The sequence below is a fragment of the Chanodichthys erythropterus genome, chromosome 2 (assembly GCF_024489055.1).
Source record: "Chanodichthys erythropterus isolate Z2021 chromosome 2, ASM2448905v1, whole genome shotgun sequence".
NCBI classification, from domain to species: domain Eukaryota; kingdom Metazoa; phylum Chordata; class Actinopteri; order Cypriniformes; family Xenocyprididae; genus Chanodichthys; species Chanodichthys erythropterus.
In genome coordinates, this window is record NC_090222.1 from 11,247,265 (window position 1) to 11,263,487 (window position 16,223).

General features: G+C 41.5%; 1 protein-coding gene across 7 annotated transcripts in view; it reads left to right on the forward strand.

Moving 5' to 3' along the window:
• Positions 1-9,415, forward strand: part of cobl (cordon-bleu WH2 repeat protein) — a 136,855-nt gene extending 127,440 nt beyond the window's left edge. For all 7 annotated transcript variants that reach the window (XM_067400897.1, XM_067400923.1, XM_067400906.1 and 4 more), the window contains 2 exons: positions 6,531-6,797; positions 8,279-9,415. In XM_067400897.1, coding sequence (XP_067256998.1) covers positions 6,531-6,797; positions 8,279-8,362 — 351 coding nt within the window. In that variant the 3' untranslated portion in view covers positions 8,363-9,415. The remainder of the gene's footprint in view (positions 1-6,530; positions 6,798-8,278) is intronic.
• Positions 9,416-16,223: the final 6,808 nt, after the last annotated feature.

Consider the following 16,223-nt stretch of genomic DNA (forward strand, 5'->3'; position numbering starts at 1 on the left):
ATACGATGACGTCAGATTTTGTGACGTTGCTCTGACTTTGCTTTTCAAACTGGAAGACAGAAATTGCTCTGAAAAATGCAAAAATAACACATTTCAAATTATTAATTAAATTAATGAGTACCTTTAGTTTTTTCAATGATGCGCAGCCTATACATATCTGTTCACAGTTAAAAAAATGTGTTCTGGGGTTTCATGACCCTTTAACATGACTTACAGTGTAACACAATTAAAGCATGGACACATGAGCAAAATTTCACTTTAAAACTAAGCAGCTTTCTGTTGATCAATGCAGGGAATTTGCGTGATCATCTTGAACCCGATGTGAAGTTATCTCCTATTGTTATAACATACTCAGTTACGTACATAACCTCGGTTCCCTGAGATACGGGAACGAGTACTGCGTATGGGGAAAAGCTCCCTTTTCCCCCTTGCTGAAGCCTTTTACAATAGCGCAGTGAAAACTGCACGTCTATTGGCTCAAAGGAATGAAACTCTTTGAGCCAATGACGAAATAGCGCGCCAACAAGCCCGCCAAAACGGGCGTGGCTTATGGCTATATAAGCCGGCATTTCGCCGTTGGATTCAGTTTTAGCTCAACTGAAGCGACGATACTGAGCCGCAGTGTCGGGCCACGGCATAATACGCAGTACTCGTTCCCATATCTCAGGGAATCGAGGTTACGTACGTAACCGAGTACGTTCCCTTTCAATACTCTCACTCATACTGCGTATGGGGAACGAATACAATCACGTCGTGCCGTGACAGGGAACGACAAAACACAACTTGAGCGCCGAGGGGCCCAGAGGATATGTGAAGGGCTGAAAGCCATCGAACCCTGTACACAGGGGCCAGGAGGCCCCTGAGAGCGTGTGATGACGGTGCTCAGGGAGGCTGTCTTTTCACACTGAGAGGACCCGAGCATGTAAGGTCGGGATGTCCAAGTTATAAAATCTGACAAAAGTGGACGGCGAGGACCAGCCGGCCACCTCACAGACGTCTTTGAGAGAAACGCTACTAGACCACGCCCAGGATGAGGCTATGCCTCTAGTGGAGTGGGCTCTTACTCTTATGGGGCAGTCCAGGCCCATAGAGGAGTAGCATAGAGCAATTGCGTCGACTATCCAACGCGAGAGGCGTTGCTTTGAGACCGGAGACCCTTTGGTGCGGCCGCCAAAGCAGATGAAGAGCTGGTCTGACTGCCTGAATGCCCTGACGGGGCAGAGTAAATGCACCTCTCGCTCATCCGTGGAAGGAGGTAGCGCTGAGAGGGAAATAACCTGGGCTCTGAACGGGGTTGAGAGCACCTTGGGGACATAACCATGTCTGGGTTTTAGAACGACTTTGGAGTCGTTGGGCCCAAACTCAAGGCATGCAGGGCTCACAGAGAGGGCCTGCAGGTCGCCGATGCGCTTAACCGATGCTAGCGCAAGTACCAGAGCGGTTTTAAGCATTAAGGGCCGAAGGTCAGCTGACTGCAGTGGCTCGAAGGGCGGACCCTTGAGGGCTGCAAGGACAGTGGAAAGGTCCCAAGAGGGAACGGTAAGTGGTCTAGGGGGATTAAGCCGCCTAGCGCCTCTTAGGAAACGGACAACGAGGCCGTTTCTGCCCACCGTCTGGCCAGCGATAGGTGCGTGAAATGGCTCCAATGGCTGCAATGTAGACTTTGAGCGTGGAAGGGGTGAGACCGCTATCCAGCCGCTCTTGGAGGAAAGACAGTATCTGGGATACGTCATTCTCCACAGGGTCGACGCTGCGCGTTGAGCACCAGTCAACAAAGACAGACCATTTCTGGGCGTAGAGACGCCTGGTGGACGGAGCTCTAGCCTGAGAAATGGTATGTAAAATGTTCCCGGGGAGGCTTAGCGGCTCCCATCGAGGGACCATAGGTGCAGAGCCCACAGCTGGGGCTGGGGGTGCCAGATTGTCCCGTTCGCCTGAGAGAGGAGGTCTCTTCTCAGGGGTATAGGCCATGGGTCTCTCGTGGAGAGCCTGAACAGCTCTGAGGACCAGGTTCAGGTCCTCCAGAGTGGGGCCACCAGCAGGACTCTGTGTTTGTCTTCCCTGATTCGTCTGATCACACAAGGGATCATTGTGATCGGGGGAAAAGCATAGAGGAGGAGCCTGGGCCAGGTCTGGGCCAGGTCATCAGTCTGTTTTGAAAAGAAGGTTGGGCGGTGAGAGTTGTCTTCTGAGGCGAAGAGGTCAACCTCTGCCTTCCCGAAGAACTCCCAAATCTTTCGTACTGTTTGAGGGTGGAGCATCCACTCGTCTGAGGGGACGTTGCTCCGCGATAGCATGTCTGCCCCAAGGACTTGCCAGGAATGTGTATCGCTTTGAGCGACTGCAACCTGGGCGTTGCCCATTTGAGGAGGCGCTTTGTCAGGGCGCAAAGGCGGCTGGACGAAATGCCTCCTTGGTGGTTTATATACGACACGACCGTCATGCTGTCCGACTGGACTAGGACGTGGTGTCCTTTCAGGAACGCCTGAAAAGAGTTCAGGGCATGCTCTACTGCCAGCATCTCGAGGCAGTTGATGTGCAGATGGCTCTGCTCGCGAGTCTACGAGCCGAAGGCTGGTCTGCCCTCGAAAACGGCGCCCCAACCCTTGTTGGAGGCGTCCGTCGAAAGCACCTTCCTTCTTGTTACCGCCTGAAGGGGGACTCCATGCTTGAACCAGCTGGGGTTCGTCCAAGGTCTCAGGGCTGTAACGCAGGCCTGATTGACCCTGATAAGGAAGCAGCCGTGCCGCCAAGCATGTATTGGAACCCTGAGTTTCAGCCAGTGTTGCAGAGGCCGCATTCGTAGGAGGCCAAGCTGCAGTACTGGGGAGGCGGAAGCCGTCAGCCCTAACATCCTCTGGAAAGTCTTCTGAGGGTAACAGGCGTTGTTTCTGACTGATGCCGAGAGCTTCTATGGCTCCCTTCTGTAGCAGAGACGTCACTTCTGCGCGGAGGACATTAGCGTTGTCCGTTTTGACCGAAGTGGTGACCACACTGCTGAAGCACGCCGGCCTGCGGGCGAACTGCAAGGAGTAGCCGTTGGATATAGTCCCGATGACCCACTGTGACACTCCGGGGATGGCTTGCCAGGCCTCGACCCGTGTGGCCAGGGGTTGAATAGTGTCCGCTGACAGACCACTGTGCAGGGGTCTTAACCCCATCCTCTTTCTTCCTGCGTGATCAGGAAGACGGCGGAAGCATTGGGTCCAGCACTATCTTAGGACGGGGACCCTGGCGTCTCGGGAGCGTGGAGTGTTTCGCTGGGCGGGCCCGTAGGCGCTGCTCCTTGGGTGGCGCTGGTTGTGATGCGGAAGGGGCAGGCTTGCTCTGAGGCTGGGTCGGCGCAGGTTTGGACCGACTTGCAGCAGAAGAAGAGCTGGAGCGCTTCGGCAAGAAATGTTGCATTGCCTGGGACGATTTCTGCGCGGCCGAGAAGCGCTCGGTGAACCCCTCTACGGCTGACCCGAAGAGACCTGAGGGCGAGACAGGGGCATCTAAGAAGGCCATCTTGTCTGCGTCTTTGATCTCTGTGAGGTTAAGCCAGAGATGGCGCTCCAACACAACCAGGTTGGCCATGGACCTGCCTATGGCCTGGGCCGTGGTCTTCGTGGCGCGCAGGGCCAGGTCGGTGGCGCTGCGGAGGTCACGGAAGGCATGCGCGTCGATTCCAGACTCGTCCAGGGAGCGGAGGAGTTTGGCCTGGAAGACCTGGAGGGCGGCCATTGAGTGGAGCACTGAAGCCGCTTGCCCTGCAGAGGAGTACGCTCGGCCGGCAATGGCGGAGGTCGTGTGGCAGGGCTTAGAGGGAAGGGCCCTCTTGCTCTTCCAGCCCACGGCAGCAGGCGGGCAGAGGTGAGCTTCTCACGGGAGCCGTCAACCGAGGTGAGAGCCGCGGGTGAAGAAGTGCGAAGGCGGGCGGAGTAAGGGGCGCGCCAGGACTTCGTGAGCTCTGAGTGGACCTCGAGGAAGAAGGGCGCAGATCGCTGGCGAGGGGTCTGGCGGGGCCCCGGCAGAAACCACTCGTCCAGCCTGCTGCGAGTCGGCTCTTCAGGTGTGGCCCATTCCAAGTCGAGCTCCTCGACGGCCTTGGAAAGGATACGGATGAGCTCAGCGTCCGATCCAGGCCTGGAGTCAATGGGCTCTAGTGACGGTAGGGGGGCGGGCTCTTCGTCGCCAACCCACTCCTCCGCTTCAGATGCCGCGAGCGCCATGGAGTCGTCGGGCTGCTCATCCTCTGAGCCGCCGAAGGAGATGAGGTCACTCGCTTCCGCTGAGGGACGCTGCTCCGGGCGTGCGAAGAGGACGGGAGACGGCTCTCTCACCGAAGAGGGAGAGGTCGGCGGGCGCTGGGCTGGCGTAAGCTCTCCCATCTCCGATTGCTGAACTCCTCTGCCTCGCTGTCTTTTCCTTGCCGGTTCGCAGGAGGAAGAAGACGGGAAGGTGTGGGAGGCGGAAGCGCTTTCAGTGAAGAAAGCGACCCGAGCGCAGAGAGAAGCGAGACTCATGCACTCGCAGTGCGGGCATGAAGTCTCGGTGGGCGCGGCGTCAGCGTGGGGCTTGCCCAGACATCCGACGCACTCACCATGGCCGTCGTCGTCCTGCAGAGGGGCTCTGCAGGTGCCACAGGCGTGGCGCGGCATACTGGGACGCCGCCGCCATAAAAACGGCGCTTGGGGGGGGCTCTTTTAGGGCGGTATAGCCATAAGCCACGCTTGTTGGCACGCTATTTCGCCATTGGCTTGTGCGACTACGCCGCGCCGTCATTGGCTCAAAGAGTTTCATTCCTTTGAGCCAATAGACATGCAGTTTTCACTGCGCTATTGTAAAAGGCTCCAGCAAGGAGGAAAAAGGAGCTTTTCCCCATAAGCAGTATGAGTGAGAGTATCGAAAGGGAACCGAATTTTCAACCATAACATTTTGCCATCCAACTGTAAAGTGTCATGAAACCCCAAAACACTCATTGAAAAAACTAAAGGTACTTATTAATGTTATTCATAAGTGAAAAACAGTTATTTTTGCATTTTTCAGAGCGATTTCTGACTTCCTGTTTGAAAAGCTAAGTCGGAGCAACATCACAAAATCTGACGTCATCGTGTGTTTTCGGCCAAGTATGTATGGACATGGTCGAACATGGTGACGTAGACTGTTTCTCGACATATATTCATTACATAAAGCTCCTTTAATCCAATCACTGCGCTGTAGTATGCATAAGATTATAATTTTGGTATCATGCATGAGGAAGTATCACTTCTCTCGCCTCGATCTGTTGTCATTCAGAGACATATCGATGGTGTTCGTTTCCTCAGTGCCACAACACAATGTGTTTTCCTGCGACGCTACCAGAGCAGAGGTTTGTGTGCATGTGGATTGTTTTGCTGTAATCTACCAGCACAAATGAAAAATATGTTTGTGCGAGATCGCATTACAGCAGAGAATTCAAATGTCACAAAAGTGTGGCTCATTCACCTCTGCCTGCTCTATCTGCATTCAAACACGCTAGCCGTAGGCTCTGTTTCCTTCAGCACAGCAAGTGTGTTTGTATTTTGCTCGCGATGCGGTCAGAACTGAAGTTTGAATACGAACACATGAAAAATACGATTGTGAATGATAAACACGCGGAGCGCGCATATGCTCGGTTTCAGCGCGGAGCTCCGCGTTGAGTTTAATAACACTAGCCACGTGGCACATAGCTCATACAGAATAAAGTATCCGTGTTTAAAGTTTTTATTTCACACATTCTCCTGCACCAAACATTAACCAGCACGGTGTAGTTATGCACACATATTTCATCAAGTCTTCTTCAAATGAATTATATGTGCAAACTGGACACTGATACAGTGGTGTAGCCTATCTGAACGCGACACGATCATTCTAATAGACAAAAGACTGATTTTGAGACTGCAGTGCGTAATGAAAGTAACGTAGTCCATTATTAGCCCTATTAAATATTCCTTTGCATTTTTTCCTTGTGCTTGTGAGTTTGTCATTTTCTCCATGCTCATATATTAATATTCATTATTCTGTATAATGAGTGTGTTGTATGTCTCTGTTTCATTGGTTGTTCTCTCCCTTCTTCTCCCCCCTCTACACTCCCACTTTTCCAGAGCTTTACACGCCAATTTTCACAGAGTTTTTTCAAGTCATAGGTGTGAACGACCAGGGTAAAACAGGGGGGTTTCATGACCCTTTAAAGCACCTTTACACAACTGAAAATATCAATATTCACGTAGGGCAATTTCTCTAGCACTGAAAGTCCATCAGACGAAATTCTTAATTATACAGATTCCAATTAAGATTAAAATTACATAGAGCAATGGTAAATGACCACATCTTTACATGGTAGACAGACAGCTTCATTGATTAAATTGTTGGGGGTCGCCAATCACTGTACTGATGGGTGGAGTGTTTGTTTGGGAAACCTGTTTAAGAATGTTGTTTGTTCATTTTTCAAAAATACAAAATTGATTTACATGCAGCCTGTTTGCGATTATCAGTTAACTATAAATGCCTCTTCGTTGTTGTGCTTCTAGACCAAATCAGGAGCAGCTAAGGAGTTGGAGCAGCTCAAGAAGGTTGAGGAGGACCGAAATGTCCAGAGAGATGTTTTCTCACGTCCTCCTACTTCTCCTCTTGCTTTTGTGCCACCCCCACCTCCAGCTTTCTTTCCTCCACCACCTCCTCCTTCAGCTCCAGCCAAGCCCCCTCTAGTGCTGCCTGCTGGAGGAAACCCAGAGGCGGCCCGAGAGGCTCTTCTGGATGCCATTCGCTCAGGCTCTGGGGCTCAACGACTGAGGAAGGTAAGAGGCTCATTATTGCTCTCACTTATGAGATTTGAGTTAAATTTACTACATTTGGTATTTTACTATTCTTCCATAAAATTATAGACAGTAACACAACAGGCATCATCATACAAAAGTTACTATAATTATAATAAACAAAAACACATTTTCGGTAACTTTTTAAAAACCATATGGATGCATAAAATGTCTTTGCTATGCATTTGCTAATTTCATACTTATTATTTTAAAGGCAAGATATATGATGATAGGTTGAATATTTGGGCAAAATTTCAAAGAATTTTGTAATGTGAAAAATAAATAATATGCAGAATATACACTACAGTTATTTTTAAAGAAATTAATATTTTTATTCAGCAAGGGTGCATTAAATTGATTAAAAGTGACAATAAAGACATTAATAATGTTATAAAAGATTTCTGTATCAAATACATGCTGTACTTATGTACTTTCTATCTATCATCAAAACACTCTGAAAAAAAAAAAAATAGTTTCCATAAAAATATTAAGCAGCACACCTGTTTTATTGTTAAATATTGATAATAAGAAATTTTCCTGATAAAAAATTTTGCTTCGCTGTCACATGAATAAATTACATTTTAAAATATGTAAAATAGAAAACAGTTATTTTAAATTATAATCATTCAAAATGTTAGTGTTTTACTGTATTTTTGATCAAATAAATGCAGTCTTGTTGTGCATAAGAGAAGTGTATTTTAAAAATATTATAATAAATATTATTAAACTTACTGTTTAAAATATTAAAAAATATTAATAATTAAAAAAGTCTTTTTTTTATGTGCATATTTGGTCTGTACAGTTCACACACATCTCCTTTTAGTTTCAAATGCAAGTGAAAAACTTACACTGTCAAGCCCTTTCTTTCCAATTTGACATCATTTTTTTGGTACTACTGAATGACAGGTGCAAGAGGATGATCACACAGAATGTGTTTTTGCTCGTAAAATCACACAACACATAATAGTACTGCAGTTACTGTAGTACACAATAGCGACTGAAGAGCCATAGAGCTGATGAATGGAAAAGAAGGCAGGGTCTCGAACTCAAGACTTGGCGCAATTGTCAGATGTCCATCTAGCACATTTACATAGAAATACAATTAAAAGCAGCAAAACTTACCGTAAACAGCTCTGACAGAGCATTATGACTGGCCCACAGCAAAATTCTTACGTCAGCACATTCTGAACTCGTACGTGCTCATACTGGTAATCCTATTCTTTGTTCACACATAGCGTAATTTACTGGTAATGTTACAACCTCTCGTTCTGGAAAAATGCCAGAACTGATTTACCTGTATTTTTTTTTTTTTTTTTTTTAAAGGTCCTGTTAACACATGATCTCTAAATCTGTAAAGAGTATATGTGTAAAAAGGGCTAATGGCAACACATTTGGAAACACAAAGTATTTGTCTCTTAAATAAATGACACAAATATTACAAATGAAGACTTTAAATTTTACAGGTCCCTGTCACACAGACAAGACGGCAAGTAAATGGGAGACTTGGAACCATTCAGGCAACATCAGCACTTTCTAATGGACACTGAGCCTTCACTGGATCACTGTTTGGGTTTCAGGAACCGCCAAATCTGGTGTTTTAGCATTTTCTGCAAAGGCATTAGCATAAATGTTAACACAATCATCACAGCCTTCTTTATTTATAGTGATATGCTGCTTCACATCCGTGCCAATACTAATTTGCTTAGTTTCAGGCAAATTATGTCCTGTTACTGATGTGTAATATTGACATTTGAAGCTCTTTGTTAATGCTGCTTGGAGTTTTTTTTTTTTTTTTTTTTCCATATATGTCTGCCTGACTTCTATATTTCTATCAGTATTATACCTGAATATATTATACAGGTATTTGCTGTTGCATCAGTATAAGTTGGTGGGTTGCATCCACCTGCCAGTCACAACAGTCTTTGGCGATATGCTTATTGATTTATCTTTTTTTAAAGGAACACTAGGTGATAAAATGGAAAACACTGAGAGATTTTTATTTAATTGTTATTATAAAAATGTTTCTTTAAATGTTTTATTATTTTCAAAATATGAATTTTCAAAAAATGACCATTCTACTATTTCTATTAGAAAAGTGGACTATTGACAATGGACCACTCTTGACAATGATTTTTAAGCATTTAAGATACACATGTCGTATATTTGACCAATACTAATGCACTTTTTTGTAAAAACTGATTATTTTGAAAACACTTATAGATTATTTTGAAAGCCTTATAGATACTGTATGATTGGACATAATGTAATCAATAACTTTTCACCAAACTGCTGAACAACTGTAATGTTGAGCTGTCATGGTGCTTTAGCTCTAATTTATTTCTTTGGGAAAAGCATACACTACTACATTTAGAGTAAATTGTTTAATATATTTACACTTTTTTTTTTTTTTATGTTGTTCTTATTTAGCATTATATGACAGACCTGTACGGTTGTAATCTTATTGAATCAATGACTTGGGTATGCGCGAGTTGGAAATTGTGTTAAAAACATTATACTAAAATAGTACATTACAAATCTGACACTAAAGCAAGAGATTTTTAAGTAATTCTTTTGTAATGTTTTTTTTTTTGGATTGCAGCGCAAACTGAATCAAACTTGTACATCAATAAACTATTGATTCATGAATTTTGCAGTCTTTTCATTTTACATCGCTTGCAGTTATTTTGAGGAATGACAATGTGTATGCATACACTCTAAAAGAAATGATACCATTGTATTTTTGCAGTGTTTGTCATGGCGCTGAGCTTTTAGGCTAAATAAAATAAAGCAACAAGCTGCAAACTAAAGTACAGAAGACTCAAAATAACACAAGTTAAATAAGAAATGAATTGTAAAATGTCTGAAATATTCCAAAAATAAATTTATATTCATTCCAGTTTAAGATTGTGACAAGTGTGACCAGTCCAATCTTAAACTGGAATGAATATAAATTTATGTTTGGAATAGTTCAGACATTTTACAATTCACTTCTCACACTGTGACCAATATTCTTGCTTCTTTACATGTTTACGCTTTAAACAGCATGGTACCCAATCACAAAACTGTATATGTTTCACAGTATGTTATGTTAGGTTTACATTTCAAACAACTTGCCAGCATAGGACAACATTTTAAAGAACTAATACAGGATTTTGAAGGTTCATGTCCTGTGAGGAAAAACTGGCTTGTCATGCAAGATTATATACCTCTTTCACCATGTCTCTGTTTATCACTCAACTTGTTCATCTTGTTCTCCAGCTGTCTCTGACAACGGTTCTGGCATATGTTTGGACAGTCGCCATGAAACCGTTATATTCTCCATATGATGAACAAAACTTTGACAATAAAGGCTCTCTGAGACAGCCCTTACTGGCTTGGTAGCTTAAGGTTGATTAAACAACCGATAATGATGAGCAACTTTGAGGCTGATTGAAATGATAAGCTTTAGCTACAAAACAGATGGATGAGGATTTCATGGTTTCACCTAAGAATTTTCCTAACCCTTAAATCACAGTGGTTTCCACGATTAAGAAATTCACCTCTCAGAAAATACAGAAAATTTACTGGCAGAGAGGTGTGGAAATCCTGTGATCTCTAAAGGTGATTTAAAAGATACAATATTTCCTCCTATAATGGTATTATTGATTCTACAACATTCTTTAGTGCTCCAAATGCCTGTAAGTGAACACTTTGGCTAAAATCAAACAAATTTAAGTCATTTCAGGCCAGATAGCCAAATGTTTTACAGAAAGTTAGCTTAGGTCTGCTTAGGCTGAGGTCTGCTATCTGATTTGAGCCCGAGGGAACCTGAAACAGGTTTAGCAAGGTTTTGATTGGTTTTGTATGGTATCTCAAAATTAGATAGCACAGCTTAATGCCCGCACAGACCTCTATCAAAGGCCATTCCCAAACCAATGTTTATGAAGTTATACCAGAGGTTGATACTCCTTTACTGGCAATGATCAGATCAGTCTTCAGATGGATGACAACATCAGAACTCTCATGACTCACAAAAACATCCTAGTAAGTCTTTCTTGTAACTAGCATTAATTATGAACTCTTACAAGATATTAATGGACAGCCAACTCATAGCAGACACCATCAATTGCAGTTTCGCTCAATCCACATCATAAAGCAGTGTTATTTGTTATCCAGGCATTTTATGGTGTATGATTTGTATGTCTGACAAATTGTAATTTAGACCCACTAATTTGTTACTCTCTAAGTGCATGTTTAAAAGTCTATTTACGTTTGATGGGTGCAAAAGTTTTCAAAAATATCAAAGAGAGGCCTGTTGATATGCACTATCGTGCCTCATTTGGCATCGTAAACCACCCTCTCTTTCCTATATTAATGTGTTATTACATATTTTGGCAGAACCCATGTGCTCTGAGGGTTGTGGGCTGTCTGTCTCTGGGCAGGCTCCTCCTCGTCTTGATGGGGTAATCCCCTCTATGGTGGATGGCAGTAAATTCTTCCCCTCCCACAATCCCTCTGTTGGTCAGAATTCCGGCTCGTTTGTGGCCATTCTGATATGTGTTACGAAACTGCAAAATGACTGTTTGCTTCCAAACCAGGGCAGCCATTAGTAAAGAAAAACGAACTCTAGAGAAATTAGATCAAAGGTCACAGTGAATATATACATGCATTTAAGATAGAGAGGCATCATTATTGTACAATAATGTATGGAAGTGGATCAGCAGGTATTCTAACGTGGAATTCTCATTTATAGATTTGACCCATGGAAATCAGATAGGACTGAGTTTATTTGATATTTAAGAGATTGAATTGTTTGTAAGTATATTTGGTTAAGGAACATATGTGATTTACAGTGGAATAGGGCACAGATTTTTATGTCTTTTATACAAATGAGCTTTCACCCAAAGTGTCTGGATGCACTGGGCGGTAAAACAGATGCCCTAAAGAATATCTTGGGAGTAAACAACATGGAAGGAAAATAAAGGCTTTTGTTTGTTTTTCTCAAGGCAATGACAGAATCTGTCATTGATTGTTTCTTAAAGGTACACTATGTAACTTTTGCCCCTCTATCAGTTACAAAAAAACTGCATGCATTTTGTGGAAGAACAATGTTTTGGTTGTGCTTCGACTGTGCGGATGATAATGCTTTACAATGAACTCTGTTAGAGAGTAACATATGGCAGTTTATCTGTTCAATAATATACCTTATTCACCTGTTGAGTGATTAAACAAAATGCCATTTCTGCCACTTTTACATTTCAACTGCCTCAGTTCTCTGAAAAGCCAAGCCAACGTTGGTTCTCCTTGCATTGCGAGCTCTGTCGTGTTCTTTTTTTGCCAGCAGGCTTTCCTCCGTTCTGCGTTTTTAAAAAACAAAACAATAACAGGTGATTCCTTGGAGGATCAAGATGTAGCATGCTCCATGTCAACCTTTCTTGCTAATTCTGACAACTCCCACACCATACATGCGTCAAAGTAGCCGGAGCAACTTTCCTGTATTTACGGATATGATGAGACACGCACAGCCGAGTGTGTGCAATTTCCAGTGAAAACCATCCAGGTCTAAATTATAAATACTTATAAAAGGCTTACCATAGTGAATCAGGATAAGACAAAATCACGTTTTGGAAGAAGGATTAATGATGTATTGACTAAAAAATGTGTACTGAAAACTTGAATTTTGTTATTAAAAATATACTGAAGAACAACATTTTTTCTTTGTGTGAAGAACAATCTAAAGAACCTTTTTTTCCCCCTCTACACTCTAAAAAATGCTGGGTTGTTTCAACCCAAATTTGGGTCAAATATGGGCAAAGCCAACCGTTGTACAAAGAACCTTCACTCTTAAAAATTCAAACATCTGTGATTTCCATCTGATATGTCAAGTCTTTGTATGTGAGACTACCTATAGTTCTAGAATTCTAGCATCCACTTCTAAAAATAAAAATTATTGGTTAGAATGTGGTTCCATGAAAAACCTTTAACATTCATGGAACATTTCATTCCACAAATTCCACATAAGAACTGATCACTGAAAGGTTCTTTATGGAACCTAAATGGATCTTTTTGGCATCACTGTGCTTTTTTGGAACCTTTACTTGGTGGAAAGGATCCATGGATGTTAAAGGTTCTTCATGGAACCATAGATTCCAACAAAGAAGTTTTATTTTTAAGAGTGAATGCTAGAATCCTAGAGAACTGAGTAGTTTCATATACAAAGGCTTGATACATCTGATGGAAATCACTGATGTTTGGATGGGTTTATGGAAAATTTCTGACACAAAACTGGATCAAATTATATTTGGTTGAATAACTTAAGTTTAAAGGGCCAACATGCATTTTCAGAATGGTGGCTTTTTGTTACATTCAAAGGCATTGAGTCTATTCTTAAAATTAGTGAAAGCTTACCATAAATGCACATTTAAAATGTACAATTTATCTTCCAAGAACTGATGTCGCTTATTGTAATCCTAGACATACACATTTTCTATGTTTCACAAGACATTTATCTCTAGTTCCGAAAAACATCAGCATCCTATAGATTTCAAGAACCCAGAATATAATACACTGATCTGAAGAACTTAATCTCCAAAGAATCATATAGCCAACCCAAGAACCTGAAATAACAACAACAACAAAATGGTTCTTAAACTGTTATTTGCTAAATGTTCTTCAAAAGATATTGAAGAACTTGTAGTGTATAACATTTTCTAAGTCGTGTAATATCTTGTGATTGAGAATGCATTGGCCTTAGCCTTGCTTTCTGATAACTACTGTGTACCCATCACAGTCGGAGCTATTAGCTATTTGATTTAACAGGTACGCTTATCACTTATACCTTTATGGTGAAGTAAATACAAAAAAACAAATGTAATTTTAACCTGAAAAAAGGTAGTTCAGGCAAGAATTAAAAAAACTAAGTAAATAATAAAGTAGTACTCAATTTAAGCTTGTAGAAATTAAAGTGTAAATATCAACATTATAAAATTAAAGGGTTAGTTCACCCAAAAATGAAAATTCTGTAATTTATTACTTACTCTCATGCCGTTCCACACCCGTAACACCTTTGTTAATCTTCGGAACACAAATTAAGATATTTTAGTTGAAATCCGATGGCTCCGTGAGGCCTACATAGGGAGCAATGACATTTCCTCTCTCATGATCCATAAATGTAAATTTAAACATATATAAACACATATTTAAACATATATAAACACATATTTAAATCAGTTTATGTGAGTACAGTGGCTCAATATTAATATTATAAAGCAACGAGAATATTTTTGGTGTGCCAAAAAAAAAAAAAAAAAGCACAATGAATCGGAGCACAATGAATCAGTGTATTGAATCTGCTGTTCGGAGCGCCAAAGTCACATGATTTCAGTCTTTGGCAGATTGACACGTGATCTGAATCATGATTCGATATACTGATTCATCATGCGCCGATGCTTCATGAAGCAGTGTTTTGAAATCGGCCATCACTAAATAAGTCGTTACTTCTTTTTTTTTTCGGTTTTTTTGGCGCACAAAAATATTCTGATCGCTTTATAATATTAATATTGAACCACTGTACTCTCATGAACCGATTTAAATATGTTTTTAGTACCTTTATGGATCTTGAGAGAGGAAATGTCATTGCTCCCTATGAAGGCCTCACGGAGCCATCGGATTTCAACTAAAATATCTTAATTTGTGTTCCAAAGATTAACAAAGGTCTTACGGGTGTGAAATGGCATGAGGGTGAGTAATAAATAACAGAATTTTCATTTTTAGGTGAACTAACCCTTTAAGTAAAACTACTCAACTTTTCTAATACTGGTGTTCCCATCACGCACTGGGCCTTGAATAATTAATGAGGTAGATTTTTCTGTTTTCCAGCTGTTTTTACACTGTTTTAAAATTTTGTGGTTATGTTTAGTAACTTGCGAAAATTTTTCGAAATTTGGAGCTCATTTTCTACTCAAAATGCCACATTCACACTCAAAACGATTCATCGAAAGTTACCGTCATTTTGTATTGTGTACCAAGTACTGAGGTCTCTGTGTTCAGCTGCGGCGTTACTTCTAATATGAAGATATATCTATTGTATTATTTACTTAGATGTTTCTAAGTTGAGCATACACTTTAAAAGCATGGTTTAATTCAGTGTTATATTGTTTGAGTAAAATATATTTGCAAAAGAAACTTCAACAAAGTAGAAATTACTCAACCTTTTACTGGCCAAGTTAAAATTACTTATTTTCTGTGTTAATTTGACTTATCTTAAGTAGAGTTACTTAATTCCATATTTGAAATTTACTTAAAGAATATGCGTGCAAAAACTTGTTAAATTTTACTTATTGTTTTTTACAGTGTACTTACTGAGGAGACATGATAACAGTCTGCAGGACAACAGACTTCTATGTGCTTGAATGGGCAAAATAATTTGTAATGGGGTGTAATTTTAAAATGAAATGTTTTGCCCATTTTTTTTTTTTTTTTATAGTGCTTTGTCTAAATGAACTGCTTTGATAATACTTTAATAGGTTAAAAAAATCTCTTTAGCACTGAGGCTGTTCTTTAACAAGATTGCATGTAATGGCTGCACGTCCTGGATATCTAATAAGTGAAATCATCATATTCACAATATCAGTCATGCAGAGCTTGGTCATCATAACAATGCTCACATGGGACTAATTTTGAGATAACATTTTTTAATGGCATATTATGCAGGCACAAAGCCTAGCTTAGTCAACACTATTGATGTCCCTCTGCTCACTGTCAGAAGGCTATTCAAATTTAAACTCACTTGGGAAAAGCTCCAGTAACCTTTTATACTGCATATACCCTCATTGTGGTCCCAGGAATGGACAGGATAAGAATCGAAGTGCAGCCTATTAGGAAATGCAAAGATTTGTCTATTAGAAACTGGTGTTAAATATATTTAAAATGTTTAAGAGTTTAAAATTGTATCCAATACATTGATATATTATGTGGACATATTAATTTACTGCATTTTAGGAAAAAATATTTTATGGATTTAATTGTAGTAGGCTAACTATATTTTAGCAGAAACTATTCTTGTTATGGTCATTTTTATTAGTAACCTTAATTGTCGTTTCACAGTCGGAAAAACAGCCAAAATAAAACGTGAAGAGAAAGTTGCTCAATGACCTTTTGTACACGGCCCAAATATCAGAAACAATACGATTGGATTAAACCCATGGGCACGTGGGCACTCATTTTAATTGCCAAAAACATAATACAACGTTAATGTTTAACGAGTAGAGGACAAAGAATTCTATGTGAAACGTGTTTGTGTGTGTGTACACACAGCCATGTTCTCGGTAATGCTTTAACCGTGTGTGCTCAGAGCCGTGTCACGCGCTCAGCTTATTCAACGCACACATTGGTTCGCGCGGGGGTCTGGCCAGAACGCGAAACGCTAGT